The following is a 16,125-nucleotide window of genomic DNA, read 5'->3' as shown; positions in this document are numbered from 1 at the left end:
ACTCAAAATTCCCCATTTATTTTTCTTTTATTTTCTCGCAATCCAAACACTAAGAATAAAAGTTCACCGAAAAAAAAAACCAGGCTTACATGATGGTCATTAGTCAGGAAAAAAAAGTAAAATAAGAAATAAAAAGTAGCTCTGCACCAAAACACGGCTTACACGGTTATTTTTCTTTTTTAGTGGAGAATACAGTCTAACAACACTGGCATGGACGATGGATCCTTTATGACTCGTGATTTAGAAGTCGATTACATTAATGGTTCCTTTCTTGTCTCTAGCGTATTCATCATTTTACAGTTCCTATGAATTTCTTTTTGGTAGTCTTGCTGCCTTGATTTCTTAGTTCTTGTAACTTGGTTCAGTATAGAATATAAGCCTATTTAATTATATAAATTATATTACTTGCAGGTTACTCTGAAAACACAACAATACCAAAGTTAAAATAATACAAGCAGGGCAATGAAGTCAATGACCCAAATCAAACGATTTCTTTGTTGTCGGTGGCGTCTGCTCAACGGCCTATGCACGTTAACAAAGTAATTTCACTTTTTATTTTTTACTTAGAAAGGACTGCTTTTGATCAATTAAAGATCCCACGGATTTTATATTTTTGGAGGTTTGACAAATAGCATTAACGCACCACAAGGTACGCAAATGATTTTTTACGTCATAACTAACTGAAACAGCCTATATATAATACAAACTTGTGTATCTTCCTCTACCGCACACTAAAATTTCCTGCTTGTCCAAACCAATGAAGCTTCACAACCCCAACTTTCCTGCATTATTATGCTCTACATTCCTTCATATCATTCTACTCTTTTCTGTAACCATTCTATGCTTGAAACCTGCCAACTCTTCTGCCACTCCAACAAATGAGACTGACCGTTTGGCTTTGCTCAAATTCAAGGAATCCATTGATTATGATCCATATGGAATCTTGAGCTCATGGAATGATTCTTTCCACTTCTGCAATTGGCATGGAATTACATGCAGCCGCCGTCATCAAAGAGTCGCAATCTTAGAATTACAAGGTCATAACTTGCGTGGCACTATTCCCCCTTACATTGGCAACCTCACCTTTCTTAGGGCCATCAACCTTCAAAACAATAGCTTTTATGGTGAAATTCCAAAGGAAGTTGGTCAGTTGTTCCGATTACGAGACCTCAATCTTACAAATAACACGTTGGGAGGAGAAATTCCAACCAACTTGTCCAACTGCTCTGAACTTAGGCATATAAGAGTCTCGAACAACAAACTTATTGGGAAAATTCCCATGGAGCTTGGCTCTTTGACCAAGCTTATTTTTCTTGGGGTCGCCAGAAACAATTTCATAGGAGGAATCCCAAGTTTCTTGGGAAATCTTTCATTACTCGTATCTTTTTCGGCAAGCGCTAATGATTTAGAGGGAAATATTCCAGAAAGCGTAGGCCGTTTGAAAAGCTTATCATATTTCGTAGTTGGAGGCAATAAACTGAACGGTATGGTCCCCTCCTCTCTCTACAATATATCATCTATTGAAATCTTGTCATTTTCACTAAACCAACTTAGTGGTACCCTTCCAGAAAATATAGGCCATACTCTCCCTAATCTCAAACTGCTTTCAATAAGTGGTAACAAATTCTTTGGGTCAATCCCTAGTTCTTTGTGCAATGCATCTAAACTTCAAATACTTGGACTTAACGATAATATCTTTGTGGGATCGGTTCCAACTAATTTGGGTTGTCTACAAGATCTTGAATATTTGAGTCTAAGTAAAAATAAATTAGGAAAGGATTTGGACTTTTTAATGTCTCTAAGAAACTGTAGCAAAATGTACTATCTAGCATTTGTATCAAACCGATTTGAAGGTGTTTTGCCCAGTTCTATAGGCAACTTGTCAACACAACTCACAGAATTACTTTTGGGACGCAATAAAATATCTGGAACTATTCCTGTAGCATTGCAGAATCTCATCAATTTAATTGTCTTGGGCATGGATGAGAATCTTTTCACAGGTATGATACCGACCTGTTTTGGAAGGTTTCAAAAGATGCAAGGGTTGAATTTATTAGGAAACAAATTGTCAGGGAAGATCCCAAGTTCTATTGGCAACCTCACTCAATTGGCAGATTTGTTTTTGTCTCAAAACAATTTAGAAGGAAGCATTCCGCCAAGTATTAGAACTTGTCAAAGTTTACAACAGTTGGATGTTGCAGAAAATTACCTTAGTGGAGTCATACCCCAACAGGTTTTTCAAATTTTTTCTTTGTCACTTTTACTCAATTTATCCCACAACTCATTTAGTGGCAAATTACCTGTTGAAGTAGATAGTTTGAAGAATATTAATTCACTCGATGTCTCTAAAAACAATTTTTCTGGTGAAATTCCTACAACAATTGGAAATTGCTTGAACTTAGTGTACCTAGGCTTGCAAGGGAATTCCTTTAACGGGACCATACCTTCATCAATGGCTTCCTTGAAAAGCCTTGAACATTTAGATGTTTCACGAAACAACTTATCAGGATTAATTCCAAAAGGTCTAGAGAAATTTTCATTTTTAAAATATTTGAACATTTCGTTCAACAATATTGAGGGTGAGGTACCAACAGAAGGAGTTTTCAGAAATGTAAATATGATATCTGTTATTGGAAACAAAAAGCTTTGTGGGGGTATTCCACAGTTGCAATTACCAACATGCCACAAAGTTACNTTGGCAGTGAAGCATCAATTGAGGGGGATGTATATAGTTATGGAGTCCTTGTGTTGGAAATGTTTACAGGAAGGAGGCCCACTGATGATATGTTTAAAGATGGTCTCAATCTCCATAACTTTGTTAAGATGTACTTACCAAAAAGGCTCATTCAAGTTGTAGACCCAATGCTTTTGCCAAGAGAAGTTGAAGGAATGGGAGAAGCAACTACAGCAATGATGGCAACAAAAGAAGATGACAATGATAATGAAATTGAAGTAGAAGAAGCTAATAATACTGAGGACTTTAGGCATACTGATGTGGATATGCAAAAATGCTTACTCTCAGTCCTTAATATTGGAATCTTATGTTCATTGGAATCTCCAAAAGAGAGAATCAATATGGAGGAAGTTATTAAGGAACTACAAATGATAAAAAGTACTTTTCTTGGTTTGGGGATTCGCAAAGGTAGACCAAGTAGAGCTCAAGTAAGAGGCATTTCATTTTAATTACTATAAGACTCTCTAGGTAGTGTGTCCCCATCATTTACGTTGATTTCATTTAGTTTCAAAATACTTCTTTTCAAAAAGCATGGAAATTTTATGTTTACCTTTTCATTAATCTTGAGTAGATTGTCATAGTTGATTTTAAAATTAGATTTTCATTTCTCACTCGTGGTCAAATTGCTAAATTGAAATTGTCATCTTCTTAATACCCACGACCTTGTAACCTTGTAATAGTTATTGTTTTTTTTTTTTTTTTTTATATATATATATATATATATATTATCAAGGTATAAAATGGTGAGCTAACGAAATTTTTTTGTGAATTGCAGAGGCCTGCAGGAACAACTAGAAGAGATTAAATGTCTTTAATAATGCTTGGATTATGCAAGGGATTAGGAGTCGTGTTCTTAATTTCAAGCTAGTTTAATATCCCTTGTTGAAATGATCAATGGATGATTTTCTTTCTCTTCTAGTGTAGGAATCATGATTTTCTTTCTCTTCAAGTTTAGGGGTTGTCTTCATTTATTGTGCTGGATTCTACTATTGTAATGCGTGATTATGTGTTTGTACTAATAATCAATTCAATTCCTAAAAGTCTTTACAGGAAGGAATGTATCAAAGATGCCATGTTAGTTTAGAAATTTAAATGCTTTATGCAACATTATTATAGTATACAAATAAAAATGGATGTTTCGTTTAATTTCCATTTAAACTAAGACTTTTAGATAAAACAATCAATCTAAGTTTCAATTTATTATATAAGACTTTAAACGAACAAAAGACCAATCACCCATCACTGCCCAATATTTGATGAATCAAATATGACACATAGCAAACAGTCTAGGATCTCCCTAAAGCATATAAAGCTCTGTATATGTGGCCACACAAGAGAAGCAACCTGACTTAGTTTTGGTCCATGTAGCCTTATCCTTTACTTTGGATCTACAAGACTTATTGGCTTTGAAGTATGACTAAACCAATTTCTATTTTTTAAGACTGAATCCACCAAAGCCTCATAGATTGTTGCATCATATGTAATCTTATATATTTCCAAATTTAAGCAGAGGTGTTCCAATTGGGTGTCAGTGGTCAAGCCATAGGAAGATTGTTTTCCCAAGTCGATCTAACCCAATTTAGAGCATCAACAATAATACTCTTAATGAAATTTTAATTAAAAAAAAAAAGTATCCATTAGCTATTTGACAAGTTGGCAAACAAATTTTGAATCTCATAGACATGTATGCATAGAGCATTAACTCTTGTAGCACTCATTCTTAAGACAAAGAGAGAATGTGAGAATGTGGCACAAAACAATATATTGAACCGTGATAACTAAGGTTACCATGTATACGTGCAAGCAACAAAAAGAGATAAGCATTACAACTAGTAACCTAAACCCCAAAAAATAGAATTGTGTAACAAAAATACTACAAAATACAAAGAGCTCATAAATGCTAAAAAAAGAAGAAGGGAAATGCTATGTCTATAATATTTTCAAAACACTTAAAAAACCAATAACCATTAACCACCAATAAACTTAAGTGGTAGTTTACTACGAGTTGTTATTGGTAAGGCAAAAAAATAATTTCAGTAGTAGATTCAAATTAAAACCAATAACAACTAACCACCTATAATTTGTTGTGAAAATGTTTAGTACATAGCACTTCTTAAAAAAAGTTTGATATTGGAAAGTATAATAACACAGATTTTTGTGGGCCAAAAACATACTATTGTTTTTCTTTGTGGCTTCTTTTGCCAATCACTTCAGGCCTTTTGCACATCAATTCATCAGCAACATCCTTGGGGTGACACTCAACACTTAGCATATGCTTCTAGAAATTATCTTCTTCCTAGTTATCCTCAGAGTAAGTAATGTTCCTTTTTACACTAGGAAAAGATGTCCATATACCCCCTGAACTTTCAACCATTGTCCAAAACACCCCCTAAACTTTTAAATTGGCCAATTTACTCCTTAAAGCCCATTTCTTTAAAGCCATGAAAGCTAATGCTAGTAGCTCGCTTTTATCTACCTATGACCAAACATTAAGAGTTTATTAAAATAAAGAACTGTCTCATGACAAGCATTGTGGGGTGCCTAACACCTTCCCCACACGTTACCAGACTTTTGAACCAAGAATCAAGATTTTTTTATCATCCAATTAGATTAGGAAAAAATTGACTTTTTCATAACTAAGGATTGGTAATAAAATCAAACAGAGTCAGATGACCAATCACACCTTAGCAAAACCCTAATGATTGGTGGCGACTTCACAAACTCATGACAATTTAAAAATGATTCATTAGTCAAAGGGGAGCACACACCTGAGCCCGTGCACCACCCTCTAGAGAGGGGCATGCACGTCGCTATTTTTGGGTGGTCGACAACTGCGAGGTATTGACGCTGCCAATAGGAATATGACACATCATTTAATTTAAATTAGACTGAAAATAGACCAATTAGAATTAAGAGATTATAATCACTTATGGTTGAGACCAGTTTCATGAAAGTGGTCTTTACTATTAAACCTTGTTTCTTTGATATCTTTTAATCTGGTGGTCCGATTATTGCTCATGAACTATCATCTTGATCATTATGACCTCAATATTTTTTTATAAGAAGTATTTGGAGGATCAAAAGGTCAAAATTACAGTCTTGCCTTGGAGACGTTAAATGGTGATAATATGCAATGTAATGCAAGTGGGGTTAAATGTGAGAAGTGTGTACTGATTGTCAGGCTAGCCTAGGATCATTAATGTCGTAGGGGTACATGGCATATTCTTAGTGGTCAATCTCTTGGAACAAAGCGTCCCTTCGTCTTCCGTTCCGTGCCCTCTATAAAAACCTACTTTCCACAACGAATTTACAATCAGAGCGCTATCGTCTACTTTGTAAATCAGCACACCGTCATCTAGGTGTTACCGTCTACTTCGTGTAACTGTCAGCCACACCTATTTCCGTTGCCTTTCTTCGCTTCACACAACTGGTAAGTGCCCTTTACCTTTATGTTGAATTCATTTTAAATTTTGTATGACCGTCGTCTATATGAACCCGTTAGAGTCTTAGGGTTTATTTGTCATGTGTAGGTGACATGTCTAGTGCATCAAGTAACCAATCATGTGTCCACGAGGGGGCGGGCTACAATGAGGTGTTCCTGTCAAGTTAGAATGACCCTAGAACCTCAAGTGAAGAAAGGAATCTGTCGGCCACCTCACCTTCCACAAGGGATGAGGATTTGGACACGGATAGGTCAGAAGGTGATTCCACTAATGGCCTAGATGGTGTTGAACCCCCAACCCAATCCGTCATAGGTCCTGATGGACTTAAGGAGTTTATAATACTTCCCTTGTGGATGGTGAACGACTTCATTTCTACCATCAAACAAGCACACTTCAATACATTTAGGGAGAAGTACTAGATACCGTCCATATATCCCTTCATCTACCCTACAAATTAGAGAAATGTTATTACCAGGGCGTCGAAGATGTCGGAGTCTATGAGCAAATGCTGAAAGTAGGGCTCAGATTCCCACTAAGCGCTCTCCACTGTCGCCTCCTCCAATACTTAGGGTTGGCCGTCACCTAGATTACCACAAACGCCTGGAGCGTTTTCCTTGGCATAGAGGTCATGTACGGGGCCATCTCCGTCGGGGCACATCGGTTGACGGTGGAAGAATTTTTCCACTGTTACCATCTGACTAAGATCGTTCAGTCCAAGGGCTTTATTGTTTTGTGCCCAGAAGCCCACTGCTAAGGCTTGTGTGTGATAACCCCCAACTCCAACAGGAACTGGAAGAGTCATTACTTTTTTATGGAAGGTGATGAGTGGATGTGTCACCCTAGTGATAATGACTACATGCCCGTTGACAAAACATGGGGTATAATGCCCCCATATGGTATGCATCCGTCCACATTTGGGTTCTTACTTGTTTTAGCTTCTACTTGTTACTTTAACCGTCTTCTTTTGCAACCTAGGACTGTCCACAAGTCACACTTGAACAGTGGAGCTTTTTGGGAAAAAGTTTCAACAAAACCAAGCTGTCAGAGAGGATGTGGGCTAACTTAGTCAACTTAGATACTCTCTTCTGGTATTATGACGGACCAAAACCCACAGCAACTGCCCGTCGATACAACCGTCAAGTTCGTCAACGTAAGTCTGTCACCTAACACTTTGGTTTCTTTGTCTTTACATTATCTAACTCATATCCGTCCACCTTTATGCAGAAATGGAAGACAGTAAGAGAAGGGCATACATCAAGCAGCAAGCAGCAGCAAAGAAAAAACAAGAAGGGGTCCTACCCCCTAAGGCGATAGGCCAGGCCAATCTGCCCACAAAAAGAAAACCAACTGAGAAGGTGGACCATCCACCTAAGAAGCCAAAGATGACAGGGCCAACTGTTGGTGATACCCTCAAGACCAGCAAGTTGCCCCCTAAGCCAGGAAGGGAGAAGGGGTTAATGGCTGGTGAGGTGCCTATCACCATGAAACCCCTCGTCCTCCTTTGTGAAGACTCTCAATACTCACTTAAACATATTTCCTCAATCATCAAAGATGAAGACTATGAGGACCTGGGCAACCATGCCACAGAGGCTATGGGGGAGATGGATCTCTTTAGCCTCGCTCAGGTATGTACCCATCCACTTTTTTTTATCCGTCCGTTGTGCACACTTTACTTTACTAACACGTGTTTTTGACTTTTACATGGTCTAGTTATGATGAAAGGTCTAATGGACTGCTGTATATCCCATGAGACAGTGATTAATCCTCTGAGGGAAAAGGTTGAAGCCAGAGACTCAGATCTTCGAGAGCTGACGGCCTAGAAGAAGGTCCAGATTAACAAGCTGAACTATACAAGGAAGTTGTTAGAGGAGTCGGAGGCAAGTGTTGAGGCGTTGAAAGGGATACTCAAGGACAAGGAGGGGGAGATCACAGAGACAAAAAATCAACTTCATCAGGCTAAGAAGGACGCGGTGCAGGAGTATCGTGACTCCAACACCCTTCTGAGGGAGCTAGGGGGCTCCTTCATTGACGATTTTGATGATTGTTTCTGTCAGGTGAAAACCTCATACCCTGACCTAGACCTTTCACAAGTTTCAATTGATGCCCAGGCTCAAACTCCAGCCTAGCCCGTCTACTCTGAAGAACCGACAAGCACTTCACTGATGACACCAATCCCGACCACTAGGGTGACGGAGATGCCGGCTAGGTTGAGCAAGAAAAATCTGTCGAGGTAGCCACCCATCATCCTAAAGGGGATTAAGTCATGGAGAGGAATAAAGAGACCCCTGCTACTTAGTTGTAGTTTTTTCTTTGTAAATCATTTAATTTTTTATTTGTAAGCAATGTATTTCTTCCGTTGACTCTTAATGTAAAACATTAGCCTTTTTGTGGCCTTCTATTTATTGTCTTTTTTACCTGTCGGTTATGTTAGCTTATTCGTACCATGTCAGTCCAGTGTGATCCGTCCATCTTATGGACTTGTTAATTTTTAATCACCCTTAAGGATGAAATCGTCCTTTAATTTACTTGTGGTTTTAACTAGACAAGTGATTGAGTCTGTCCACTTTATGGACAATAGTTTTTATGAACTTGTCCACTTGTGGACTTGTGGTTTCGTTTCAATGTGTGGTTGAGCCCGTCCACTTTATGGACTTAATGGTTTTTAAATAACCCTTTTGAATGAGCCCGTCTACTTGTGGTTTTGTTTCAATGCATGGTTGAACCCGTCCACTTTATGGACTTAATAGTTTTTAAATAACCCTTTTGGATGAGCCTGCCCGCTTGTGGACTTGTGGTTTCATTTCAATGCGTGGTTGAACTCGTCCACTTTTTAAATAACTCTTCTGGATGAGCCCGTCCACTTATGGACTTGTGGTTTCGTTTCAACGCGTAGTTGAACCCGTCCACTTTTTAAGTAACTCTTCTAGATTAGCCCATCCACTTGTGGACTTGTGGTTTTATTTCAATGCGTGGTTGAACCCGTCCACTTTATGGACTATAATTTTTCAAATCATCCTTTGTCTGACTATTTTGGGCTCAATATTTTTTAATTACCCCTTTTGAATTCCCCCACTTTGTGGACTTGGCAACTTCAGATCATCCCTTGTGGGATTAGCCCGTCCACTATGTGGACTCTACATTTTCATAGCACTTGTCCATTTTAGACTTTTAATGAATATGTAGATACATAGATAGTACACACGATATTTCTAAATAACTCCTCTTACTGTCGTAATCATGCGTGTAAAAATTGTTCTTAAAAAAACTTACCCTTTGGGCTTAAAAGAAACTATAAATAATTAAAACTTTAACTAGAAAGCAATAAACTGGAAATGAGGAGTATTATATTATTGTCCGTGTTGTCACCTACTGGTAGAACTTCTTCAAGTGCTCCGTGTTCCATGGGTGATGCAAATTTTGACTATCCAACGTCTCCAAGTGATATGTTCCCTTCCTATGCCATGATGCAATTTTGTATGATCCTTCCCAGTTAGGTCCTAGCTTTCCCTGGTAGGCGTCTTTTGTGGCGCATCTTACCTTTCTTAAGACAAGATCTCCAACTTGGAAGTCCCTGTGCCTAACTTTGGAGTTGTATGTTTTGCCATGAGGTTCTGGTACCGTGCTAACCTTTGCTCAGCCGTTGTCTAGACTTCGTCCATTATATTAAGCTGCAGGGGCATAGCTTCATCATTCTTGCTCTCGTCATGATTCCCTACTCTATATCTTGTAAGTCCTACTTCTGCCGGGATGACTGCCTCACTTTCGTATGTTAGTCAAAATGGTGTCTCCCCTATAGGTGTTCTTGTCGTCATCCTGTACGCCCATAAAACACTTGGTAGTTCGTTTGGCCATATACCCTTTGCCTCCTCGAGCCGAGTCTTAATGACTTTGAGCAAGGATCGGTTCGTGACCTTAACTTGTCCATTGGCTTGGGGGTGAGCGGGCGATGAGTAGTGGTTCTTAATCCCTAGTTACAAGCAGAAGTCTCTAAATACGTCATTGTTAAATTTCTTTCCGTTGTCTAAGACTAGTACTCTAGGTATACTGTACCTACAAATGACGTTCTTCCATACGAAGCTTAAAATATTCTTTTCCATGATAATGGCCAGGGCTTTCGTTTCTACCCATTTGGTGAAATAGTCAATGCCGACTACCAAGAACTTCAACTGTCTAACCACTATTGGGAAGGAGCCCATGATATCTAACCCCTATTGAGCGAATGGCCACTGGGTCGTCATTGGGGTGAGCTCCTCTGTTGGTTTCCTTATAAGGTTGTCAAATCTCTAACACTTGTCGCAAGCTTTGATATATGCATGGGCATCCCTCTGCATAGTTAGCTAGTAATACCCCGCCCGGATTAATTTATGCACCAACAATCATGATCCAGAGTGATTTTCGCAGACTCCTTCGTGGACTTCTCTCTTGACATAGTCTGCCTCCTCGGGGACAAGGCACCTCAAGTACGGTCAAGAGAAGCCCTTCTTATATAGAATGTCTTGAATCAAAATGAAGCGAGCTACTTGAACCTTCAACTTCCTTGCAGCCTCATTGTCGTTTGGTAGCGCACCATCCTTCAGGTAGGAGGATATTGGTGTTGTCCAACAGTTCTCAGAACCTATCTCCTACACACTGGTATCGTCTATTAACGATGAGATTTGGATGAAGGACAATACCTGATCGGGGATGAGCATGTGTTCAGCTGAAGCAGCTTTAGCAAGCCGGTCAGCGTGCTCGTTCTCCTCCCTTGGGATTTGAACAAACTTTACTCGGAGGTTGCTAACTCGATTCTTCACCTACTCGAGGTACTTCTTCATCTGTTCATTCTTGCATTCATAGTCGCCATTAACCTGATTGGTTACTACGTAGGAATCGCAGTATACAACCAAATTTTTAGCTCCTACTGCCTTGGCAAGGTCCAACCCCGCTACTAAGGCTTCATACTCTACTTCGTTATTGGTTGTAGGGAAGTCCAAACAGACCATGCATTCGATCTTATCTCCTTCCAGGCTGTGGAGTACCACATAGCCCCACTTGCTTGCCTATTGGAGGATCCGTCTGTGTGGATGCTCCATTGTAGGATCTCTTTTACCCCTTAGCCTTCCACAAGAGTGAATTCTGCGATGAAGTCTACTACTACTTGCCCCTTTATAGTCGTGTGCGGTCGATACTGTATATTGAATTCACTTAACTCGACTACCCATAATGCCATCTGTCCTGTAGCTTCAGGGCTATTCATAGCTCTATGAAGGGGCTTATCCGTTAGGATGATCACCGTGTGTGCTTGGAAATATGGCTTGAGCTTACGTGCCATAGTTACTAATGCAAAAACGAGCTTTTCCATCTAGAGGTACCTCTCTTCCGCTCCTCGAAGTGCTCAACTCATGAAGTATACGGGCTTCTACACCCCTTCCTTTTCTCTAACCAAAGTCGTGCTTACTGCGACCGGGGTGACGGCTAAGTATAGGAAAAGTTCTTCCTCTGGCTTAGATGAGCTTAATAGTGGCGGAGAAGAAAGATATGCCTTCAAATCTTCAAACGCTTACTAGCACTCACTTGTCCATTCAAATGACTTCCTCAATGTGCTGAAGAAAGGTAGGCATTTATCCGTTGCTCTTGAGACAAACCTATTTAATGCAGCTACCTTGACGTTCAGGCTCTGTACTTCTCTGATCATCTTTGGTGAAGCTCACTCCAATATGGCCTCTTTGGGATACCATGAATCCTAGGAACTTTCCTACCATTACCTCGAACATACACTTGTTCGGATTTAATTTCATGTTGTATGATCGCAGGGTGTTGAAGGTTTATTAGAGGTTGCTCAAGTGGTCGTCCTCCCGTATGCTTTTTACCAGCATGTCGTCCACGTAAACTTGCACATTCTTTCCAATGTGATGTACGAACATCCTATTCATCAGCCTTTGGTACGAGGCGCCCATGTTCTTGAGTCTGAACAGCATCACTTTGTAGCAAAAGAGCCCCTGGCTGGTGACAAATGAGGTCTTCTCCTGATCAGCCTCATTTAGTCTAATCTAGTTGTAACTAGAGAAAGCATCCATGAAGCTTAGAAGCTGGTGTCTTGTGGTTGAGTCTACCAAGGTGTCAATCCACAAGAGAGGATAGCTATCCTTGGGATAGGCCCTGTTTAGGTCCAAAAAATCTACACACATCCTCCATTTTTCGTTGGCTTTCTTGACTATCACCACATTCACAAGCCAGTTGGGGTAGTACACTTCTCGTATGAAGTTTGCCTCCTGTAATTTTTGAACCTCCTCAGCTATGGCACTGTCCCGCTCCTATGCGAACACTCGCTTTTTCTGTTGGACAGGAGAGAAAGAGGGTGATACATTCAACTTGTGAACTATGATCGACCAATCAATTCCTAGCATGTCCTTATAACTCTAGGTGAACACATCCTAGTTTTCCCTTAGGAACGTCGTGAGTGCTTGATGCACTAGCTAGCTGGCAAAAGTACCTATCCTTGTTCGTTCAAGCCTAAAATCATTGAGGAATACTTCTTCCAACCCTTCCACTAGTTCTGCTACTATCTACTGTTCTTCTATACATATAGTCTACAAATGATTGTCCATCTCTAGCATGGCAATGTAGCATTCGCGTACTGCCACTTGATCCCCTCTTACTTCTCCCTCTTCGTATTCGATGGAAACTTAATCCACAAATGGTAGGTTGAGGTCACAGCCTTCCATGAATTCAAAGTAGGACGACCCAATATGGTGTTGTATGTAGATGAACAATCAACAACTAGGAATGTGACATCCTTGGTGATCTACTAAGGGTAATCTCTGACCGTTACTAGCAAGGTGACTGCTCCTAGGGGATGTACCCTTGTTCCTCCAAATCCTATAAGTAGTGCGTTGGTCGAATCAACCATTCTCTCTCTATTCTCATCTGCTGAAATGCCGAATAGTGTAGGATATCAGCAGAGCTCCCGTTGTCCACAAGGACTCGATGGGTGTTGTAATCCCCTACGTGTACGCTGACTATAAGTGCATCATCATGTGGGTGATGGAGATGTTTGGCATCTTCCTCCATGAATCCAATCACAAGGTTGTCAATTCATGCCATCTTTGGGACGTACCTCGTCAGCTGGAAGTTCTGAACCATCCATAGGTAGGTCTTGAGTGCTTTTTTGGAAGAACTGGAAGCTGCACTGCCCCCTATAATCATCCTTATGTCTCTCAAGGGTGGCCTAGGGCATTCGTTTTCTCTCTTGGTAGGCTGTCCTTGAGACTGTTCTGTCCCTTCCTTGCCGATGAACCTCTGTAACTTCCCTTGCTTGATAAGAGCTTTTATCTGTTGCTTTAAGTCAAAGCATTCGGATGTTTCGTGGTCGTGATCGTGGTGGAAATGGCAGTACTTGTCTCTAAACCTCTTGCTGGGGTCTCCGTTCAACTTGCTAAGGAATGTCAAGGCCCCTTCGTCCTTAATCTGCATCAAGACTTGATTGATCGAGGTGTTTAGGGGGGTAAAGCTTATGAATCTTCCTGTGGGAGGCTTGGAGCATCTGTCCTCCTTTTTATCTCCTATCCTATCCATCTTTTGCCCCCTGTCCTGCTGAGTTTCCTCCTATCTTTCTCTCTTTTTAGGCTTCTCTTCATGAGCCAATAGCGCGTCATCTGCATTCATGTATTTAGTAGCCCTGTAGAGCACATCCGCCATGGTTTTCGGGTCATTCTTATACAAGGAAAATAGAAACTTATCCTTCCACAACCCATTCGTGAATGCGGCCACGAGTATCTTGTTGTCAGCTTCATCGATCAAAAGTGCTTCCTTGTTAAAGTGGGCTATGTAAGACCTCAACACCTCATCTTCCCATTGCTTAATGCTTATTAAGCATGTAGTGGACTTCTTATACTTATACCCCCTGATAAAGTATGAGGCAAATTGGGCACTTAACTCCTTAAAAGTATCAATGGAATTGGGTGTTAACCTGCTGAACCAAATCCTTGCGAGGCCCTTCAGCATGGTGGGGAAGGACCAGCAGAACCAAATCCTTGCGAGGCCCTTCAGCATGGTTGGGAAAGCCCTACACATAATCTCGTCTGCCACTCTTTGCAGGTGTAACAGAGTCTTAAATGACTCCAGGTGATCTAAGGGGTCCTTAGATCCATCGTAGCTGTTAGGATATATATGTTTTAACTTGATTAAGAACATATGTCACTTATTTATGTAAATTGGCTAATCCTTTGACAAAGCGCACTCTACTTGTAATTGGGTAGTTCTAGGTGTTTTTAATACTTCAAGAAACAATGTTTCAAGTCAAGTGTTGAAGTCATCAAGTCTGTCCAAGAAAAAGCAAGTGAAGTGCAAATTTTATAAACTCGACACCTCTCGATAGCTACCTCGACACCTGGCTATCTGTCGAGATCTTCACTGATTCTTATCGCAATCTCGATAGCTTCTCGATAGCTGGTCGATCGATCGAGAAATTTTCTGTCCCCTCGACACCTTCTCGACACCTCCTCGATAGCTGCTATCTGTTGAGATTCATTAAACCTCGACACCTCTCGATCGATCGAGGTTACGGGAAATCAGAATTTTCACTTTTTGATTTTTGGGCCAGCTTATGTATTTGAGTAGGGTTTCTTTTCTCACAACCCTAGACTTATATAAGGCTTATTTTAAAGGCCGTCACATGAGAGAATACAAGGAGAACATATGAAAAGGTGATGATGCCTTATTCTCTCTGAAAGAAGCTACTGCGTCTTTGCGCCTTAGGGTTTTGTAACCAAGTGCTTCTTGATCTTCATTGTTGATGAAGTGAAGAACTTTGCAGCCAACATTCTTCTTCCTTAAGTTGGTGAGTGAGTCACGTACTAGGATTCGTGCAAAGGAGTTAGTCACGTACTGGGATCCGTACAACAAAAAGGGTGGCGTTCATATATTGAAGAGTTCAGAGGTTTTGAAGCGGTAGAAGGTTTCTGCTGTGAGTTCATCTACGGGGATTGTAGAGTCTAGGGACAAAGGTTTTGTACTAGATCTGAAACTTTTCTTTTCTATAGTGGATTGCTTTTCGGGAAGGTTTCCCCCCAGGTTTTTTACTGTGAAACTGGTTGGTTTCATTGGTTTTCTTGGGTCATCATATCTTGTCTTATTTACTTTTCCGCTGCATTCATTATTGACATGATATTGATATTTGTTTGTTTTAACAAGGTTTGTGCTAATTTTTTTGATTGAGAGATGATTTTGAGAGCTTAAAATGTTGATTGGATCTTTGGTTGAGGTGTATGTTGGATTGCATTCATGTCTATGTTTTTCTCTTCTCGAAAAATTGCTTTTTTAACCTGTCTCGACACCTCCTCGATACCTCCTCGATACCTGGTCATCTGTCGAGATTTTCAAGCCTTTTTCTTATCGCAATCTTGACACCTCTTCGACACCTGGTGGATCAATTGAGAAAGTTCCTGTCTCCTCGTTACCTCATCGACACCTTGTCGATCGATCGAGCTTCTATTCTTTGAAATTGTTCTTGTACCTCGACACCTCTCAACACCTAAAGCTATCGAAGGCCAAATCCTCGACAGCTTCCTCGCTACCTCTCGACACCTCAGCTGTCGAGATTTACTGAAGTGTCTATCTAAGGATTTTTCGCGATTTTTCTCTCATTCTTTCGATCTCTCTCAATCTGTCCGAGGTGTTTCATCTCCTAACCACCTTTCTCTCACTCAAATCTTCAAACCCACTTGATTTTTGGTCTTCCCTTGATTTCAATCACTTGGTAAGTTCATTTTTCCCTCCCTTTCTCATGCATTTCATGTTTTAAAAACTTAGTTTTTGGGATCTTTGAAAATTTTGGGGTTTTTCAAAATTGATGAGTTTTTCTTGAAATTTTGGGTTAGGTTTTCACTTAAATACTTTCAAAATGTCATACATTGCATTCCATGTGCATTAGAATGATATTTACATGCATTTAGATGTGTGCTCTATGCT

At 40.1% G+C, this 16,125-nt stretch overlaps 2 protein-coding genes and 1 long non-coding RNA gene across 3 annotated transcripts; 2 read left to right on the top strand and 1 right to left on the bottom strand.

Annotated features, from left to right (window-relative positions):
- The first annotated feature begins 757 nt into the window (after positions 1-757).
- Positions 758-2,583, top strand: LOC136070850 (putative receptor-like protein kinase At3g47110). The gene is made up of 2 exons (XM_065781361.1): positions 758-2,522; positions 2,579-2,583. The coding sequence occupies exons 1-2, from the start codon at positions 758-760 to the stop codon at positions 2,581-2,583; spliced, it is 1,770 nt and encodes a 589-aa protein (XP_065637433.1).
- A 116-nt stretch (positions 2,584-2,699) lies between these two features.
- LOC136070844 (uncharacterized) lies at positions 2,700-3,787 on the top strand. The gene is made up of 2 exons (XR_010632083.1): positions 2,700-3,162; positions 3,510-3,787. It is a non-coding gene; the product is annotated as an uncharacterized LOC136070844 (long non-coding RNA).
- A 9,974-nt stretch (positions 3,788-13,761) lies between these two features.
- Positions 13,762-14,208, bottom strand: LOC111996020 (uncharacterized). Its single transcript, XM_024027959.1, has one exon. The coding sequence runs from the start codon at positions 14,206-14,208 to the stop codon at positions 13,762-13,764; it is 447 nt and encodes a 148-aa protein (XP_023883727.1).
- Positions 14,209-16,125: the final 1,917 nt, after the last annotated feature.

This window comes from Quercus suber, unplaced genomic scaffold (assembly GCF_002906115.3).
Source record: "Quercus suber isolate HL8 unplaced genomic scaffold, Cork oak 2.0 scaffold_264, whole genome shotgun sequence".
NCBI lineage: Eukaryota > Viridiplantae > Streptophyta > Magnoliopsida > Fagales > Fagaceae > Quercus > Quercus suber.
Note: the sequence above shows the minus strand (reverse complement) of the source record. Positions and strands in the feature narration are given on the sequence as shown.